We start from the raw sequence: 21,821 nt of genomic DNA, 5'->3' as shown, positions 1-21,821 counted from the left end.
CTGTAAGTAAAAGCTTTCACATAGTTTGGTCATTTTATTCTCTGCATTTAGTCTCTTGGGAGGATCCTATATATTACTCCACTTAAATGAAACCACAGTGAGACAAATTTTGCTACATTTGGGACTGACTTTCAGATTCTTTTTATTTGGGCCTGGATATTTTTCTGTCTTGGAGGTTTTGCTCTTCTGCAGATCCATTTGTGGCCCAAATTCAAGTCTGAAGATAACTTGACCTTTGTCATCATCCTGGATTTCCTTTAGAATCTTCCCAAGATCCTTGAAGACCTACCAAGCAAAAGTGTCACACACTGTATGAGAAATTGAGTGGGGTAATCAACACTGGAGATTGTGGGTGTAATCACTGAGAAGATGCTACCGCCATATTGATCTTGCCTTTTTTTGCTTCTCATTTGTAATTTTTGCAGTTTTATCTTTTACATTTATGATTATAATTTTAAGCTATGCAGAGTTGCTTTTCATAATGAGATGCAGCCTATAAATTTAATAAATAAATAAAGTCAGATCTTGAAGCTGTTTGCTCCAGACTTTCTTTGTGCAAAGACTTTGGGAAAATGGGAGGAGGCAGATGAATGGAAGGTCGCTTACAGACTACAGCTTTCTCATTCCTTGCTCGCTCCCAGCAATTCACACAATGCTGCTTTCAGCTCCTATAGCGTACAACAAGAGAGGCCCAAGCTAGGCTGCTGGGAAAAGTCTTGGGGAGGATTCTTCAGCACAAAATATTCCCCTTTGGAACATTATGATACAAAGCTGATCATAAATTCCTGTTGCCCTGAGCAACGGTAGCAGTTCCTTTGTTCCTTTTCAGTTTTCACACATTGCTCCAGGGCTGGAGAAAAGTGGCTGGGAGGCAGCTCTGAAGCAAGAAAAGGAAAAGATCCATGAGAAAAGGACTCAAGGTGAATGCTGTAGGGCCTATGTCTGATCAAGTCCTAACCAGCACAGGTAGCTCCAGGTTTTCCACCTTTTGCCTGAATTTTCCTGGTCATCACAGTACAAAAAAGAGGTTGACACCCTGGAAAATGTGCAGAGAAGAGCAACAAAGATGATAAAGGGTCTGCAGGCTAAATCATACGATGAATGGTTGAGGGACCTAGATATGTATATTTCTTATCAAAGAGAAGAATCTGGGAGGGACACGATAACTGTCTTTCAGTACTTAAGGGGCTGCCATAAATTAATTAATTTGTTCTCCAAAGCACCAGAGGGCAGGACAAGAAGTAATGGGGGAAAGTTTGTCAAAGAGAGATACAATTTACAAGTAAGGAGAATTTTTTCTGACATTAAAAACAGTATCAATGGAATAACTTCCCAGTGGTTGTGAGTGCTCCCTTGTTAGAATTATCAAAAATAGACTGGACAGCCATTTGACTGGGATGATATAAGGCTTCTGCAGTGATCACAGGGTTGGAATAGATCCTCTGAGGTCTCTTTCAGCCCTATGATTTCAACTCTATGTTTATCCCCACCATAGAGGACAGTTTGAAGTACAGTGTTAAGAATTCGTTCATAAATACAAGCCACTTCCTCGGGAACAAAAGAGGAACATTCTGAGCTAAAACCATCGCTTCTACTACCCTGTTTCTCCAACAATATGGCCTCCCCCAATATGAAGTCCCAGCATGTTTTATAGGCATGAAATGAAATTAAGCCCCTCCCCCCAAATTAAGGCCTATATTAAAACATGCGAAATGGGGGGGGGGGCTTGCCATTAGGAAGTACTCTTGTTGCACACCCAGATATGGTGCTGCCTGCATTGACCCCGGTACGAAGTGCCCCACCAACGCCGTGGTCAACATCCAAGCCATTGCCGCCCGCCTGCCCGAAGATGCAAGGGGAGGGGGAATTAAGTCACCCCCGAAAAGACGGCCTAGCCATTTTTTCAGGGCTCAAAAAAAAAAGAAAAAGACCCGGCCTTATTATATGAGAAACACGGTACTTGCGTAAGCACTTTTGCCCAGCATTCACAAAAGGTGGTAATGCCACCACCTATTTCACTGCTGGGACATTAAATCTCAATTTCAGATCCAATGAGAACTCAGTAACTAGTGAAAGACTGGGAGAGCTACCTAATATTGCGAAACTGCCCTAGAGAGAAAAACCTAGATTTGAAACAATAGTCCTAGCCAAAAAAATCCCCTAAGGGATAAAGGTTGAACTGCTTTGCTTCTTTCAAACCTAATTGCTTTTCAACTTGCCAATGAACTTGTAGGACAGAAATGAAATGTGGAGAATGTATGTAGAGATAGTGAGATCATGGACCCCGCAAGGTCACTGCTGTAGGTGCTTCAGAAAGAGATGGATTGTTTTCATAACAAAAAAAAAACACCTCATAATTGGACAATGTGATCAACCAGGGGTGGAGAGAAAGAGAAAGTATCATTTAACAGGGCAAGCATTTGCACAGGAAATCAGAGCTTGTTTCATTTTTTTTTTTGGTAAAAAGATAGTGTCTCCAATAAAGTTTTACTTTTGGGAATTCAATACTCCTGAGTGTTTCCTTGTTTGGGGCTCACTAATTGGACAGTTGACATGAAACCAGCTCTCTTAACTCAGCCTACTTGGATAACCATGAAAAAGTTGTGACCTAACAGTGTCCGGAACAGAGCAAAAGGCTGATGCCACAACAAAGCCTGGATCACTCTTTCCCTGGGAGGCACCAGTAATTGCCCAAGCAGCTGCCAGGGTGCAGACAGTTGTAATCTGATCCAAAGTGAGAGCGGAGAAGATGGAGCAGCCCCTGATGTGTGAGGAGGGATCATGGCTGGATCCATTTGCTCTGACCTGAAGGCACGATGGCTGAGTGGAATGTGGAAGGTAGCCAAGTTGAAGTTCCCCTTGGTCTGGCCTGGAATTGCCATGACTCGAGGGAACAAATGGAAGGCCCAGAGAGCTGCAGACTGGGAAGAGTCAGAGGAGTGGACTTTTTTGCCGTAGCTCATCTGTGGAGCAACTGCGTGAGAGATTTGTCAGGATGGAGATGCGGGGAGCAGCACTGGTGAATCCATCAGTCCCAGGAGTGGGGCTTGGGACAGGCCAAGTATTGGCATCCCCCTCTCCTTCTCCACCCCAAAGAGTGAGACTGGGGAGTATTGTCCAAGGAGTTGAGGCTCCCCCAGCAGGGACTGCCATTCCCCCTTCCACACCTACGAGGCAAGCCCAGGGAATCCCTGTAGTGGCAGGAGCCCAGACTCAAGCTGCCACTGGGCTATGTGCTAGTTCTGGACCATGATAAATGTCTATTTGAATAAAAAGTATATTGTTGAGTTTTACCATTTCTTTCTCTCCGTATGTGTTTTAGATTTAATTCATCTATCATTTTGAAAAAGGATTTAGGGAGAGTCTTTCTATTTTGTTTTGATGCTGTCGCTGTATAGTCCAGTTTATTATCTACAATTCCATTGAAATCTCCCATCATAACTATATTGATATAGTCCAGTCCAATTGTGTTCATATGTAACTTTTTATAAAATTCTTCTTGCTTATCGTTCAGAGCATAAATTGCAACCAGGAGTGTTTTTGTATTGTTATCCACTATTTCAACCATTAATACTCTTCCATCTTCATCAGTATAAATCAATTTTGCTGCAATAGTTTCTTTAATGTACAAGACCACTCCTCTTTTCTTACAGTTAGTCAAGGAAGTAAAAATTTCCCCCAGTTTTGGTCGTACCAATAATCGTTGAGGTTGTTTTTTAATATGTACTTCTTGTAGGCAAATTATATCAAATTTTAACTTCTCTAATTTATGAAAGATTTTTCTTCTTTTGATAGCTGAGTTCAATCCATTTATATTCATAGAAATCAATTTTTTTTCCTCCATAGTTATGTTTTGTATTTAGGTCTAACAGTTCTCATAGATCTTACTTCACGTTGTTCTTTGGTCTCCATTTGTCCACCTACCGCACCTTCTTCTTTTTCCATTCCCATTTGGTCTTCTTGGGGTTCAGTCGGGATAATCTCTTTTTCTGTCTCTATTTCTCTTCTTCCAAATAATTCATTGTAGAAAGTTTCTGCTTTCTCAATTGAGTCGATTCTGTGTCTCTGTTCTTGCCATATGAACATTAATCCTTCTGGAATCAACCATCTATAATTCACCTCTTTTTCCAATAACTTTTTGGTCAAGAATCGATATTCTCTTCTCATCTCTCTCACTCTTCTGGGCACTTGTTTTAGAACCACAATCTCTTTGTCTTTATATTTCAACGCCTTATCTCTTGCCACTTGTAGTATTTTTGTTTTAATAGTCTTTTTAGTAAATCTGACATGAACCTCTCTTGGTAGCTTATTCCTCATCGTATATCTTATGAAGACACGGTATATCTCATCTACTCCATCCATCATCTTTTCCTCTGTTATCCCCAAAGCTCCAGCCAAAATTTCTATCATTACAGCCACCAAATCTTGTCCTTTTTCTTCCTCTATATATTGAAATCTGAGATAAAATTCTGACCTATCCATCTCCCACTTCAACATCCCAGTTATATCTTGTTCAACCATTGTTAATTTGCTAACGATATTTCCAATTGTCTCATCTCTTTGTTTGTCTTTCTCTTCAATTTTTTGGAGTCTCTCCTCATGTTTCGCCATCATTTGTTGAAAATTTTCAATTTTTTCATCAGTCTTCGCAATTCTTTGTTCAATACTCTCTGTTCTTTGGTCAATACTCGTTTTGAGTTCTTGTATTCCTTGTATAATCGTCGCTAGGTCCATTTGTACTTTATCTTGCTTCGCCATTATTGATAGTCGTCCTCCAGTTGATGGAGAAGCAGGAGCAGAAGTTGAACTTCCAGAAGGTAAAGTTTTCTTACTCATTTGAATAACTCAGGATCTTTAAGCTCCTTTAATCCAATTAATAAGATAGCCAATTATAATCCAATTGGGAAGAAGAAAAACATTAAAAAAGCCAATAAAAAATAAAGAGTCCAGAATTAAAAAGAAAAGGAGAAAAAGAAGATTAAAAAGAAAAAGGAGGAAACTCTTCAGGTTCTTCTAAACCTTAATCCTATTGTGGGATAGTCAACTATAATTCAAAAATAAAAATTAAGAATAATAAAAGAAAAAAGAAAAAGAGAGTAAAACCCAATAATATTAAAAAGCAATGATAAAAAAAGAAGAAGAAGAAGAAAAAAATTCTTCAGGTTCTTCACACCTTAATCCAATTATGAGGTCTCAAAAAATAAAAAATAAAAATAACCATAGAAGTAAATAAAAGATGAAAATAGAAAAGGCAAAAATCCCAATAAGAAAAAAGAAAAAAGAAAGGTATTCTGAGGCTTTCCCTTTAAGAGGAAAAATAAAAATAAAATCAAACAAGAAAGAAAAAAAATAGGTATACAAATATTACAGGATACTGTGGGATTGAAGAGGAGGGATGGAACAGCTAAAAGAAGGTAAAAAAGAAAGCACACTGCATTTTATTTAGTTATCCAAGGCTCTTATTATGGCTTCTCCACAAATTCCAAAGCCAAGCTTCAAGTACTCAATTAATAATAGAAGTTCCAAAGAACACCTGTTAAAACATTCTCCAGTGTTCTTCCCTCTATCTTATCAAGTTCCAGTGTCCTTGAGAAAGGATTTCTTCACAGTCCTCTCAACTTCCAATAAAGTATTTTCAAGCCTCTAGTTGGCAGTATTACAAAGTTTCTTTAATCCACTCCCCCTTCTTTCTCAGAAAAAGCCTAATAAAAAAAGGAAATATACATGTATATATATATATATTTAAGGAAAAAAAATTACTAAAGGGAGCCTCTGTTCTAAAAAAAACCTATTAACAGTCAAAAGGGAGAAAAAAAGAAAGAAAAATTAAATATAAGAGAAAAAACCAGTCTAGTTACAGTTACTAGATCACAATAGAAGTTCAATGAAAACAAAAGTAAAAGTAAAAAGCCAAGCCTCAGTTTGACATTCTCTTTAAAAAAATCCCCGCTAAGTCAGTTTTATCAGTTTTTGTCCAAAGTCTTACAGGATTCTTCTCATTTTAGAGTGTCCTTAAGTCCCAAATTAAAAAAAAAAGAAAATTCTCACCAGCGGATACACTTTCTCTTTCTGTCTCTTCCTTCCGGAGCTGTCACAGCTTCAGCAGCTGAATGGCTGCCTCTCCGCCGATGGTAAAGGGGCTTCTTCTGGATCAACCAGGGACTTTGCGATGTCCCTGGGATCAGCAGAACGCACCCCTTACTATCACCGTCTCTACGGGACAGTTTAGGTCTGTTAGGATCAACCTGGGGCGAAGATATCAGCTGCGAACTCGGAGCCCCGAGATTGCAGCTGTATTGCAGCGACGTGGCTCCGCCTTCTCCAAATTGGCAAGTTTATTTATGAGGTGTATTTATCGGTTGCATGGCACACCTCAATGGATAATTTCAGATAGGGGAGTGCAATTTACCATGCAATTTTGGTGGGCATTTATCCATCTTTTAGGGTCATCTCTAGGACTGAGATCAGCATACCACCCCAGTACCAATGGAGTTTCTGAAAGAGCTAATGCCATGGTAGAAAGGTACTTACGTTCATATGTATCATACCAGCAACAAGAGTGAGCTGAATTATTGCCATTCGCTGAAATAGCATACAACAATGTTGTTCACGAAAGTACAGGCTATAGCCCGTTCTACATAGTTAATGGTATCGAGTTCGTTCCGGTGCCGGACTTACAGTGTAGGAATGATGACCCCATCAGTGTTCAGGCATGGTCACAAAATGTACAAGAATATTGGCTTAACATACGGAAAGTGTTGGAAAAAACAGCAATAGAATATAAAACCCAGGCGAATAAAAAGAGACAAGACCATGAACCCTTCCAAGTTGGTTACCGTGTATATCTCTCCCCAAAGTACATAAAATTAAAATTAAACAGTAGAAAGTTGGGCCCGAAATACGTTGGGCCATTTCAAATAACGAAAATCATTAACCCTGTGACAGTAAGATTAAAGTTGCCATCGATGTTGCGACGTATCCATCCTGTCTTTCATACAAGTCTTCTAAAACCAGTTGGTTACAAAATTGAGTCACAGAACGTAGTTCACGCACCACCTGTAGAGACAGATCGGGTTGAAATAGATAAGATACTTGATTCATAGGTACAAAGAAAGACTCTGCACTAGCAAGATGGAAGGGATATCCCAAGACAGAGGCGTCTTGGGTAAAATCTACAGGTGTTTGTGTGGACAAATTGCTACAGCATTTCCACCTTAAATATCATGATAAACCTGGACCCCAGGAATAACTCAATGTTTTTCTAATTTATTGTTGTCTTACAGGCTGGATCCTGGTAGAGGGGGCCCCATTGCGACTCCATGCCTTCTCCGTTGATTCATGACAGACCTGTTCTGGCTTCACCATTCCTCTTCTGGTGCGCAGTGGGGACCCGTCTGTGCTCCAACCTCGTCGGGCTATTGAGGTGCCTCGTATCTGTGTGGGACTGCTGTCAAACACAACTGTTCCTCGTTGTTTCAATTGTACAGACTAGCCGGCTTTCACCAGAGGCACCGGATGATGATGCAATACAAACCATTGTCGAAAACCCCCAACGAGAGTTGACAGGGATGGAGCTGTTAAATGGAACATGGGTCCAACTGATATGGGTGATGGGTTGGTGGTGGTATGGTGACGTCTATCATACTTATGGGTTATGATATTATAAGGGGTAATAGGTAACTCAAACTAACCTACTAATATGATAATCATTCCGGATATCTGCAAAACAACGATAGCCGGATGATGGCTGGTGCAATTACATAATCATATAATTGTAAACTACTGCATAAATACAGCTTTAAAGTGAGGTTAACTCAGAGCTGACTTTAAACGACATTGCTTGGTTGTTGCTTAATGTTACTGTGTGGAAGGAAAATAAAATCCTCATACTGCTCGGAGTGAGTGATATTTTCATCGCAGTGAGCACTAAAGAATGGTTGAGAGGAAAGTCAGTTCTCTCCCAATTGTTACTTCATTGGAATGTGCAGAGATGGCTGAGGGCACTGATGTTGGATACAATTTGTTCCGGTAATTGGTTTAATAAGCAACAGCTACTGTTGTGATTTAATTATTTGTATTGTGTTTGAATTTTTTCCTGCCTTGTGGTTTCTTTTTCTATCTGGGGAGGGGGGGGTCTTCCTTCACTGCTTTAGTGGTTCCTGGCACTATCCTTTTGGGGTGTACTTCCAAGAGGCAGGATGCAAGCTTGGTACTGATTTTTTTACTGCCTTTCTGGGCGGGCATGTGATCTTTCCTTAAATCTGGATGCTTTCCTTAGGATATCTTGTGAGGTGAGTGAGACAGCTGGCGTCTTTAAGTGATGCAATGGATCTAAGGATTGCTTCTCCTGGGTGTGCCCTTTCTGAAGAGCTTAAATGACCCCGCTGCTAAAGGGTTTCACTTTATGAGCAAGAGTTGGCTGCTGCTATCATTGCATTTTAACTATTTTAATTCCTCAAGGTGTTCTGGCACCCTGCCTGATTTGTAACTCCAGCTTGCAGGTATTTTTAATCTAATGGTTGATATTTAAGGCAGCTTTTTGCAAGCAAAGAAGCTTTTTGTATTTTTGTACAGGTAATCCTTGACTAACAACAGTTCACTTAGTGACCATTCAAAGTAACAATGGCACTGAAAAAAGTGACTTATGACCATTTTTCACACTTACAACTGTTGCAGCATCCCCACAATCACAAGAGACCAGGTGACGAGAAGCGCCCCTCAACGTGAGTAATGTCAAGTTGGCCATGCCCACCCAGTCACATGACCACCCAGCCATGCCTACCCAGCTGGTCACTAGGGCAGAGAACCAGTTGTTAAATTATTTGAATCCCACCACTGGGTAAAATTATCTTTTTCCCCTCCAGACCCAGTTCCTAGTTCATCAAGTGAGTTAAGTTCTTTTGTTTGGGGGGAAATTGTCTACACCGCTCGAACATTCTTCCTAACTTGACCTTGTTGGATAATGTCTTGCCAGCAACAAAAGGCCCTTGTGCATTCCGTAGCCTTTCCTCGCCCTTAGGAATTCACCGCCTTCCTCCCATCACTGTTTGGCAAACTGCGAATGAAAGCAGGTGTAGGCAACTATGGAGATAGCAATAGCAACAGAACTTAGACTTATACACCGCTTCACAGTGCTTTACATCAGTTTAAGCAGTTTCAGTATTAGCCTATTGCCCCCAACAATCTGGGTCCTCATTTTACCCACCTCAGAAGAATGGAAGGCTGAGTCAACCTTGAGACTGGTGAGATTCGAACTGCCAAACTCCGGCAATCAGCAGAATTAGCCTACAGTACTGTATTTTAACCAGTTGGTTCACACATCTTAAGCTTACTAAGCTTTTAAAAAACACAGCTATGAGTGAAGCCTGGCTACCCATTGAACGAATACTTGGAAAGGGAAACTTAATATTATGCCACTTGTAAGAAGAAACACACAGTATCCATTAAATAAAATCTTTTAATTGTGTCCTTAAAGAAACAGGAAGAGGGAGCTGTAGTCTCTTTTGCCTCCTTCTCTGTCTTTCAATGGCATCACTGAAGCGGGGTGGTGGTTTAAAAAGGCAAGAAATAGTAACTTCTCCTAACTGGTTGGAGAATCTGCAGCTGGATTAGAACCATGGGACAACCCAGAGGAAAAGGGAGGAAAAAAAGCTTGATCTACCATTTCTCTAGTGCAACAGACAAGGCAGATTGTGAAAGTAGTTCCCATGTGCTTTCCTGAATTCTACCTTTAAACTGTATAACAGTGGGAGAACTGTCCCAGGAAGCAAATCGGCTGAATCCTTCCAGGACTGTTGACGGAGTTGGGGGTGGAAAAAGTCAAGACGTAAAAGAGATGGCTTCCATGATGTAGTAGACAGATAATCAGCTTAGCCTTTTCGATTCCTTCATACAGACCCCCAAGCGCCCCTTCTGTTTTCTTCTCTTCTTAGCAGCATGAATTAGCCAATAATGTTAGGGGTCCACTTACCCTGTCCTTTTGCATTTTCTACGCCTTCACATATTTCGAGAGATATTGCAAGACAGACTGAGTAACAGCTACCAGGAGTCCTTCTGCACTGAACGATGCAAAGCGGTGAGAACGAACGGTGCTTTTCCTGTATTTTCCTCTCCCGATTTCACCCCCCCTATTATTCGGAAGAGAAGAGCAGAGGAAAGACCCTTTCCACACTAAGGCTTTGTAGCATCTTATGGTACCTTCCAACTTTTGCGGTGGCAAAACTAAAGTCCACCTTTCTTAGCCACGTATGCCGCAGTGGTGTCTTGGTGAGGCCGGGAGACCGTTACAAATCACCAGAGAGGAAAGGACCAGAATCTTTTAAAGCACTATGACATTACCCACACCAACCGTGAGTGAACGTACAGGGTATCACCTCTTCTTGTGGGTGCAAACCTTCCTGTTACTTAGGGGGGCTCTGATCCGGTGGAAGTCAAATTACTTCATGTCCTCTTTTTGTTGTTGTTTTTAAAGGAACTTTAGGAAGGAGAGTTTGTTATTTAGGACTGCTTCCCTAACTACCTCAGCCCTTTCTCATCTATAGTCTCCCAACTTAAAGGAGTAGATTTGAGGGGCGGGAGACAGCCGAGCCCAGGGCCATCAATCCCTTAGATCCGGCAGGAGAAAAGTAGCTTTGACAGAAGCTCATCCCGTATTCTGGTCCTTCCTAGGGCGATATATAAACCGGCGGCGGGGAAAAATGGGGATTGCGTCACCCCAGCCGCAGCTGTGGCGATATATAAGGCGGGCCGGCTTCAAAGCTCTCCCACCGGCTCCCCCCTTTTTTTTGGTGGGGGGGCTAAGCGGCGGGAGGGAAGGAGAGGCCCCCAAACGAAGGGAGGGGAAGTGTCGCAGCCGGGCTGCGATGAGCTTCAGCGGGCCGGCCTTCTTTCCCCTTCGGCCGGGCCGAAGAACTTTGGGTTTTCAAGCGGGCCGCCCTTCGCAGAGGGCTAACCGGCGACGGGAGGGGGAAGGGCCCTCCGGCTCGGCTCCCCTCGACAAGGCCGAGCGGTCAAGGCTGACCGGGCTCTTCAGCTAGGGAAGCGGAGCCGCGCATGCGTGGCGCTCTCCTCGGCGGCGGCGGCGGCGCCCTGCCTGCGGCTCGAAAGTTGCCTTGCTTGAATCTTCGCGGGTGGGGGCGGCGAGTGAGAAGGAGGGCGGGGGCGCGCGGCGGAAAGGGGTTTTATTTCTTTATTTCTTTATTTATTTTAAAAAAGAGGCGTCCGCTGTTCACCGGGAGGAAGGAGGAATGTGGGCAGTTCAGCTCCGAGCGGGCGCGGGGATTTTGGTGTTCCCGGTGATGATCGCTGTGGTCTCCTGTGCGAAGAGGTGAGGATGGACGCCTGGGCGCAGGTGTGGGGGGGCGGGTATCCGCGGTGTAGGGGAGCGTGTTTGGTCGGTCTGTCTGTCTCCCCACACCCCACACACACACCCCGTGTCCCTCCTTGTTGCTGCAGGACGCCTTCCTTCCAGAGCCCCCTCCTTCATTTCCTTCCCCCAAAAAAACCCACCCCCACCCCCACCCGTGTCGGCACACCCGTGTGTTGCTGCAGGACGCCTTCCTTCCAGAGCCCCCTCCTTGATTTCCTCCCCCACCCCCAAAAAAACCCACCCTAACCCACCCCCGGGAGGCAGGAGAAATAGATTTTTGTGTGACCCTGGAATGAGAGAGAGGGGGGGGGAGATGTCTCCCTCCTCCGTCCTGAATCACTTTCTTTTCTGCCTTGTTTAGCGTGAACGAGCCCAGCAACATATCCTACGTGAAGGATACGGTGGACCGCTTGCTCAAAGGATACGACATTCGCTTAAGGCCGGATTTTGGAGGTAATTTCCACCACCACCACCCCATTTGTCTATAACGGGAGACCAAGTGGCGGGGCTGCCTTCCATTCCGAGGCAGAAGGCTGGGAAGGAGGCTAATCTGCCCGCCTTGCTAAGTAGACCACCCGGTCTCGGGAGTAGGAGGGAAAAAGCCTCCTCCAAGTCGGACGCATCTATACGTGTAGAGGTGCCTGTCATCTATGTGGTGGGACACGGTTGTTTGGCAACCACTGGGAAGAGTGGTTTTGCCCTTGTTTTCTTCCGGGATATTTTTAATTACTTAATCTAGTTTACAAGCTTGTCCAGAGAGGATTCTGCTTAGCTTTGTTAAACCAGCTAAGATTTGGCTGAGGGGCTGCTGCAAACTATCCCAAATATTATTATTTTCGTTTCTCCCTCTCTTTCTTTCAAACACACACACACACACACACACACAGAGACACACACAGAGACACACACACGTGTGTGTGTCTGTGTCTGTGTGTAAGTTTACAACCACACGTTTGACAAAGCTTGGCTTTGTTGCCAGTGTTCATACCAGCAGTCGGATTTATTAGCTTTTGGCTTTCACAAAAGTCTTAAACAAATCAACCACTGCTCCCTGAGTGCAACATATGGGCAGAAGAATGCCATTTCTCCCCCTCTCTTCCCCTCGTCTCCCCCTCCCCCTCCCTCTCTAAACAACAGCAACAACCTGGAAATGAAGATTCCAATTCATTTCCTTAGCCCGGTCCTTAAAAAACCATAAATCACAACAAATCACCCATCTCGGTTTCCAGGTTCTCCTGTTGATGTTGGGATGAGAATAGAGGTTGCCAGTATAGACATGGTCTCTGAAGTCAACATGGTGAGTACTTCTTTGAACAAGGGAAGGATGAGCTAGAGGGGCGAGGGAGAGCCAATGGCAGAAAGCACCCCCAAATTGAAAGTTTCAGGGTGTTTTTTTTTTTTTTTTGAGTGCTGAAGAAATCCATTCTATGTGAGAGAGGAGGTGGGGAGGAGGTAGCTTGGGTGCTGTCAACGGGCAGAAGAGTGCCATCTGCATCTACTGCGGCTCGGTAAAGGGTGTTTCAGCACGATGGACAGCGACCAACTCGCATTCATGCTTTTTTGGAATCGGCCAGGTATATTTGCAATGGCTAGAAATCATGGTACAATAGCAAGATGAAAGTCTAAGTAATGCATAGGGAAATGGGAAAAAAGAGGAGGGGGCACGACTGTCCTATGGTTGGGTAGGTAATAGCTCTCTGTACGTTATTCCTACCGCTACAGCCTTTGCAGTAACCTAGTTAATAACCAGATAAGATTTAGAGTGAGATGGAGATGTTAAGAATTCGTATGAATTTTATTTCCGTTGTAAGGCTGGGCTTGTATGTTTTAGATAATTAATTCCTGGCATCATTCACCGAGAGGCTAAGTCTTGAATGTGTATTTTGTATAATAGATCTACTTGCTTAGCAATTGCATTGCTGCCAGTTACTGAACTCTGTTGACCTCTTCCGCTCCCAACTTCTGCATGTCTGTGTTTTGACTGCCTCTTATGCAGAGGCAGTAATTGAGAACTGCTTAGGCTGAATATCTGTGCTAGGAAAAGGAACTTCCCCAAGGGGATTTAAAATAAGGTCAAGAATTAAACATGACATCTTGCACGTTCTTCAAGATACCAGACTTGACATTTCTCCTTAGTTCTAGGTTTGTTCTCTCCTTGATTAGTTTCCATCCATTGCTTCTTGTCTCACGTTCTGGGGCTTTGGAAAATAGGTGGACCTTCTCTTTTCCGTGGCAACGCCTCAAATATTGGAACACTGCTATAATGGTCCTTCTTTTCACTAGAATGTACAGTAGTACATTTTCACTAGAATCTACAGTACTTTCTGCAACCATACTTCATATGTTTTAGTCGTTAGCCCCCTAATAATCTTCATTGCTCTTCTCTGCACTCTTTTCAAACTTTCAACATCTTTTTTATATTATGGTGACCAAAACTGAATGCAGTATTCCAAGTATGGTGTTACCAAGGTCTTATAAAGCAGCACTAATACTTCATGTGATCATGATTTCCTCCCTTCATTAATGCATCCTAGTATTGCATTGGCAGGTGAAGAACTGGGGCTCCAAGATCTTTCTCACAGTTAACTGTTATTGTGCCATGTTTCACCTAATCTATGCCTGTACATTTGGTTTTTCTTGCCTGAGTGTAAAAATATAATTTTCTTTACATTGAATTTCATTTTGTTAGATTGGGCCCAGTGTTCAAGTCTGTCGAGATCCATCTGGATCTTGAACTTATCATCTATGGTGTTGGCAATTCCTGCCAATTTAGTATCATCCGCACATTTGGTAAGTTCCCATTCTATTCCCTCATGTAAGTCCCCCTTCTATTTCCTCATCTAAGTCATTTATGAAGATATTGAAGAGTCCTGGGCCTAGGACAGAACCTTGTGGTACCCTACTGCGTACTTCCCTCCATGTAGATATAGTACCATTATAACTATACAAAGCTATTAAATAAAATAAAACTGGATTTGGAAAAATGGAAAAAATTGCAATTATCAATGTTAGGAAGAATAGCGACTGGAGTAATTCTACTAACCTATTCCTGCCAGCTTGGTGTCATTGGCAAATTCGATGAGTTCCCCTTCTATTCCCTCCTCTAAATTATTTATGAAGATATTGAAAAGTACTGGGCCTAAGATGGAGCCTTGTAGTACCCCACTGCCTACTTCTCTCTATGTGGATATAGTACCATTAAGGATTACACATTGAGTATCAAATCCATGTATCTGCCATTCTTCAATGGAAGAAGAAGGTGGGGGGGAGTTGGTACAAGTAATCCTTTTTGATGTAACCTATCAATATAAGATTTGCACATGATATACAACTGGATATACAACCTTTTTGATGTAACCTATCAATATAAGATTTGCACATGATATACAACTGGAGGACTGGAGTCAGATGTCTAGAAACTTGTCACCTCTTGAAGAGATAACAAGATGAGAAGGGAGCATAAAAATTCCGGCTCTGGAAGATACCCCTGGGAACTCTTCTAAGATACATTCCCAGAGAAGGGGAGGGATGAATTAACATGTTGGTTCTTTGTTTGACTAAATCCACATCTAAATAAGGGGAAGGGTTCTAACTTCCTTTATCTATTACTGTATCCCTGGAAACATCTTAGACTCTGCTTTGACTAGTGCTGGGATTCACTCCCTTTCAATAAAGGATCCCCTTTAAAATATCTAGCTTTCAGAAGTTCATTCTTTTTGGTTGAAGGGAAAAAGTCCAATGCTTACATTGAGTGTGCTTAGCAAATTAAAATCCATCAGGCGGTGATGTTGTCTATTCCACATTTTTCTAGCTTACCAAGAAGTAGGTTATTGTCTACTTTGTCAAATGCCTTACTGAAATCTAAGTATCCTATGTCCACAGCATTTTGTTAGTTTACTAATTTAGTCTCTTTATCAAAGAATGAAATAAGATTAATTTGGCATGATCTCTTTTGAACAAACCCATGCTGGCTACTAGTTACAACTTTATTTGCTTCTGGTTGTTCGCAGAGATGTTTTCTTAATATATTTTCCAGGATTTTCCCAGTTTAACCAATGTTAAACTCATTGGTCTATAATTTCCTGGTTATGTTTTTTCCCCCTTCTTGAGGATGGGAACCCCATCAGCCCTTTCCCAATCCTCAAGTACTTCCCAGGTGCACTAAGATTTTTTTACAAACAGAAGTATACATAAAATAAAATAAAAAATTAAAGTAAAGTAAAATAAATAAATGACATAGTATCAAAATAAATGATAAAGTATCAAAACTGCAGTAAGGAAATAAGGCTACTGAGAACAAAAGCATCCCACCAGCACATCCTTGGTGGATTAAACTAGCTCCCCTTCCAAAGGTTTTATAAAAATCAAATTTTAATGGCACTCCTAAAATCCAGCTAAGTGAGGACTAGGCTGATCTCATGCAATAAACTATTCCAAAGAAGTAAGGCTGCATCATTTATTTATTTGCCATTTTACCTTTATGCTATGCTCCAATCAAATAGGACTCTTGACAATTTATAAGATACGTTGACCTGTCCCATCCAGTTAGGCAGGGAGGGTATAGAGTGGACCCTGACAGTTAAAGAATTTTGATTGATTTGGAGTTCAGAAAGAGAACTTTCTCTTTCACCCTTTTTAATGTTTTATTAGATGTTTATTTTTAAATATACATCAATATCAATACATGAACAGTGTGGCCCCTGAGTATAATTCATTTTGATACAAACATCAATAATGATAATCATAATAGTTGTTATATTTATCAAACTTATATAATCCTAATGTTAATATTCATGGCTTTTAAGTAGTTATTCAATATTTCAATATTGAGGGCGGAGGACGGAGCTGGCGTTGTGATGATACGGCATACGATCTTGGAGGTCTGAGATCGCTGCTGATATCTTTGCTCCTGGACGGTCCTAACGGATCTAAACCGTCCCGAAGAGACAGTGAAAGTGAAGAGCGCATCCTGCCGATCCCAGGGATACTGCAAAGTCCCTGGTAGATCCAGCAGAAGCTCTTCTTGCCAGCGGCAAAGAGGCAGCCATTAAAGCTGCTGAAGTTGGGACAGCTCCGAAACGAAAGAGAACGGAAAGAGAGAGTGTGCCGGTTTGGTGAGAACTTTTTTTTTACTCTAAGATCTGAAAGGACACCCTAAGTGAAAGAAAGAATCTGTAAAAGTTTTGACAGAAGTGATTAAGCGGTGATTTTAAACAGGAATGTCAAAGTAATGTTTGTTTGTTTTTTCTCATTGCTGGATTTTTTATATACGATCTTGTATTTTGAAACTGGACTGTTTTTTTCATTTGTATCTATTTTTTTTCTTCTCCTTTTTGACTTTGTAATATTTTAGGCTAGAGGCTCCCTTTAGTTAATTCATTTTTAAAAAAATATCTTTTTTTTCCTTTTTATCAACTCTCATTATATTCTGCTTGGAAAAGGAGGGGGAAAGTGAGAGCAAAGAAACTTTATAACACTGCCAACTAGAGGCTTGAAAATATTCTATTTCCCTGTGACCAGACAAAGCTGACAAAGAAAGAACTGAGACTCTTTTTCAAGGACATTGCTATTTGATAAGATAGAGGGAAGAGCATGAGAGAGTATTATTGCAGGTGCTCTTCTGGGTTTCTATCAACAGCTGGAGTCTGGTGTTGAAATGTAGGGGGGGGGAAAGGTGATAAGTTTTTGGAGAACAGAGCTATAATAAGAGCCTTGGATAATTAAATAAAGTGCAGTGTGCCCTTTTTACTTTTCCTAAGTTGTGCTATCCCTCCTCACCAGCTTTATTGCATTTTTTTAAATCTTTTTTTTTTAAATAACTGTTTGGGTTTCTGGCTTTGTTGGAGCTTGCCTTTGTTTTTCTCTCTTTTTTCTTTTGGAAGTCCAATCTCTACATTTGCTTTTTATTTTAAAGGGAAAGCCTTAAAAGCCTTTTGTTTTCCCCTTTCCTGGTACTTTTGTTTTTTCAGCTACTTTTTTGGTTTATTTTTATGCATTTTTTACCTTTCAATTGGATTAAGGTGTTGAAGAACCTGAAGAATTTTTCCTTTTTCTTTTTTCTCTTTTTTTCTTTTTTTTAAAGCTCTTTTTCTTTATCTTATTTTTGATTGGATTAAGGTATACAAGAACCTGAAGAAATTTTGTCCTCTCTTTTTTTCTCTTCTTTTTCCTTTTTTAATTATTATTACTGGTCTTTTTTTTACTATTTTTATTTTGAACTACAATTGGTTATTTCACAATTGGATTAGGGTTTAGAAGAACCTGAAGATTTTGAATTGCCTAAAATGAGTAGGAAATTTACGGCTCCTGGCTCTTCAACTTCTACTTCTTCCTCTCCACCATCTGGAGGACAATGTTCAATACAGACAATGTCAAAGCAAGAAAAAGAACAAGAAAAAGTGACTCTGCAGATGATCATGCAAGGAATTCAAAATATCCAAGCAAGGTCAGAGAATATTGAAAAGAGAATTGAAAACATCGAACAAAGAACAGAGAACATTGAACAAAGAACTGAGAGCATTGAACAAAGAATAGGGAAAACCAATGAAAAAGTGGAGAACATCCAACAAATGATGTTGAAGTATGATGAGAGATTCCCAAAAATTGAAGAAGATAAACAAAGAGACAAGAAGATTGGAGATATTGATAATAGATTAACGGTGGTCGAACAAGATAAAAGTGGTATGTTGAGATGGGAGATTCTATCAGAATTCTATCTTAGATTTCAAAACGTAGAGGAAGAAAAAGGACAAAACCTAGCTGAGATAATGATAGAAATACTGGCTGAAGCCTTGGAAATAACTCAAGAGAAGATGATGGATGGAATAGATGAGGTTTATTGAGTCTTCACAAGATATGTGATGAGAAATAGCTTACCAAGAGAAGTTCATATTAGATTTACAAAGAAAGCCATTAAGACGCAAATATTGCAAGTGGCAAAAGAGGAAATATTGAAATATAAAGACAAGGAGATTGTGGTCTTGAAACAAATACCCAGAAGAGTGAGAGAGAAGAGAAGAGAATACTGATTCCTGACTAAAATGCTACTCAAAAAAGAGGTGAATTATAGATGGCTGATTCCAGAAGGTTTAATGTTCACATGGCAAGAACAGAGACACAGAATTGACTCAGTTGAGAAAGTGGAATTATTTTATACAGAATTTTTTGGAAGGAAAGAGGAAGAGGCAGAAAAAGAGATCTCATTAATTGAATTCCAAGAGGACTGCCAAACGGCGACTGAAAAAGAAGAAGGCGCAGTAGGTGGAAAGGTGGAAGCCAAAGAACAATGTGAATTAAGATCTACGAGAGCTGCTAAACCTAATTATAAAATATAACCATGGAAGAGAAAAAAAATGATTACAATTAATATAAATGGACTCAACTCAGCTGTTAAAAGAAGGAAAACCTTTCATAAATTGGAGAAATTAAAATTTGATATAATCTGTCTACAAGAAGTACATATTAAAAAAACAATATGAACAATTGTTGGTACAGCCAAAATTAGGGAAAATATTTACTTCCTTGACCCAATGTAAGAAAAGAGGAGTGGTTTTATATATCAAAGAGACCACCCCAGCAAAATTGATTTGTACTGATGATGATGAAATAATGGACAATAATATGAAAACACTCCTGATTGCAATATATGCTCCGAATGATAAACAAGAAGAATTCTACAAAAAACTACATATGAAAATAATTGAATTGGACTATGCTAATATAGTTATGATGGGAGATTTTAATGGAATTGTAGACAACAAATTGGATTATACAGCACAGAAAACAACAAAGCAAAAGAGAACGACTCTCCCTAAATCTTTTTTTTAAATGGTAGATGAAATAAACTTAAAAGATACATGGAGAGAAAAAAATTCTAAAACTAAACAATACACCTTCTATTCAAATAGACACTTATCATGGTCCAGAATAGATATGATATGGATGTCAACAGAATTGTTAACTAATATTCCAGAAATAAATATTGAAACAAGTACTTGGGCAGATCACAATCCAATGACAATTAAATGGAAAGGACAAAGAAGAAGATTTAGATGGACGTTAAATAATACTATTTTAAAGGAAAAAGACTTTACACAGTGGATGGAGAAAGAATTGGCCTTTTTCTTTAGAGAAAATAAAAAAGAAGATACATCAATTCAGAATGTATGGGTCACAATGAAGGCATATGCTAGAGGCTTGATAATAGACTATACAAGGAAAAGGAATACTATGAAAAGGCTAGCCTCTAAGGCCCTAGAGGATGAGCATAAAAGACTTGAAAAAGAGCTACAGAAAATGCCACAGAAAAAGGACATCAAGTTAAAAATGGATATAATTAAACACAAAATGGGTCAAATAGAAAAAAAGAATTGGCACAGAAAATTAGAGGTGCTAAAAAGAGCTACTTTGAATACACAAATAAACCAGGTAGGTGGTTAGCATATAAACTGAGAAAGGAGAAAGAATCAAGAAAAATATTGCAATTAATAGATGACCAAGGCCAAGTTTGCCATGGTAGCAAACAGAAGAAGGAAATCATTCAAGACTTCTATGGGAAATTATATATGCAAGAGAATATTGATGAAGAGTAAAGAGAATATTGATGAAGAGTTAAGCAGTACTTACAGAATGCTAATTTACCTCAGATACCTAAAGAGACTGAAAAAATGTTAGAAAGCAACATAATGATGATGGAGTTAACTGAAGCACTCAAGAAGCAAAATAATGGAAAGGCAACAGGCCCAGATGGACTTCCGGCAGAATTTTATAAAACATTACAAGAATCATTGAATCTTCCATTGCTAGAAGTTATGAATGAAGTTATGTTAAAGAAGATACCTAAATCATGGTCAGAAGCCTATATTACACTTATTCCTAAAGAGGAGGCCGACCCATTACAAATTAAGAACTATAGACCCATTTCTTTACTAAATGCAGATTACAAAATCTTTGCTTCAATATTGGCAGAAAGACTTAAAAAATATTTAAATAATTTTATCCATCCTGATCAAAATGGATTTCTGCCAAAGAGACAAATTAAAGACAATATGAGAGTAATCTTGGACACCTTGGAATACTACAAGGCACATGCTGAAAAACAAATGGCTCTGATATTTCTAGATGCACAGAAGGCATTTGACAATGTGAATTGGTGATTCATGTTATTACTGTTGGAACAGATGGGTTTTGCTAGAAAATTCATCCAAGCAATAGAAGCTATATACCAGTGGCCCCCAACTTTTCTTGAACCAGGGATAGGTTTCACAATTATTTATTCTTCCACGGACCAGTACCTGAGTAACACGAGACTCCACCGCCATTGGGACGGCTCTTCATTCAAAGCCCCCCCCTTCAACAAAACTAAGGTGCAAGCACCCAAACACCGCTTTCCAACTGAAAACCCGGAAGTACTTTCCAATGGAAAACCCGGAAGCAACCGAAAACCCGGAAGCACTGTCGATATAAGATGGCGGCGCCCAAGCTTTGTGGCCCGGTAAAAAATGATCCATGGACCGGTACCGGTCCAGGGACTGGTGGTTGGGGACCCCTGCTATATACTATAAGCAAACAGCAAAGGTAATGATAGAGGGAGAGCTGATAAATTCTATTAATATAAGAAAAGGAACAAGACAAGGGTGCCCACTATCACCTTTGTTGTTTGTGTTAACTTTGGAAGTGTTAAACAGAAATATTAGAGATGAAAAGAATATAAAAGGAATGAAAATCAAAAAGGAAGAATTTAAGCTGCAAGCATTTGCGGATGATCTGGTTTTCATCTTAGAAGACCCTTTAGAAACAGCATCAAAATTGATAGAAAAGATAGAGACATATGGAAAGGTGGCTGGTTTGAAAATAAATAAAGATAAAACAAAGATCTTGACAAAGAATATGCTATTAAGACAAAAGGAAGAACTGGCAGACCTATTGAAAATTCAAGTCATGAATAAGATCAAGTACTTGGGGATATATTTGACAACAAGATGTAGTACATTAAAAGAGAATAATTATATTAAACTTAAACAGCAGATAGCGCTAGATTTGGTGAAATGGGAAAACTTACAACTCTCACTAATAGGGAAAATCTCAACAATCAAGATGAATAACCCAGAATTTTATATTTGTTTCAAATAATTCCAATTAGGCTTGGAAAAGATTATTTTGAAGATTTAAATAAAATTGTGTTGAAATATATATGGCAAGGTAAGAAAGCGAGAATAAAGTTAAAACTTTTGCAAGATCCTAGAATTAGAGGAGGATTTGGTTTGCCTAATTGGGAATTGTACTACCAAGCTACAAATCTGATGTGGGTTAAGGAATGGATAACACTAAGAAATGCTAGATTGTTGACATTAGAAGGATATGATCTATTGTTGGGGTGGCATGCTTTTTTATGGTGCAAAGGAACTAAAACAGAGGGGTATTTTAGAAGACATTATATATGGGAGTCTCTGTG

The 21,821-nt window shown here is 40.1% G+C and overlaps 1 protein-coding gene across 1 annotated transcript in view; it reads left to right on the top strand.

Moving 5' to 3' along the window:
• Positions 1 to 11,241: 11,241 nt before the first annotated feature.
• GABRB1 (gamma-aminobutyric acid type A receptor subunit beta1) overlaps positions 11,242 to 21,821 on the top strand; it is an 82,239-nt gene continuing 71,659 nt past the window's right edge. The window contains exons 1-3 of the mRNA XM_026699976.2: positions 11,242 to 11,326; positions 11,730 to 11,821; positions 12,598 to 12,665. Of these exons, the coding sequence (XP_026555761.1) occupies positions 11,247 to 11,326; positions 11,730 to 11,821; positions 12,598 to 12,665 (240 nt within the window). The 5' untranslated portion in view covers positions 11,242 to 11,246. The remainder of the gene's footprint in view (positions 11,327 to 11,729; positions 11,822 to 12,597; positions 12,666 to 21,821) is intronic.

The sequence above is a fragment of the Pseudonaja textilis genome, chromosome 6, assembly GCF_049901715.1.
Source record: "Pseudonaja textilis isolate UNSWEBS1 chromosome 6, rPseTex1.2, whole genome shotgun sequence".
In the NCBI taxonomy this organism is placed as follows: Eukaryota; Metazoa; Chordata; class Lepidosauria; order Squamata; family Elapidae; genus Pseudonaja; species Pseudonaja textilis.
Note: the sequence above shows the minus strand (reverse complement) of the source record. Positions and strands in the feature narration are given on the sequence as shown.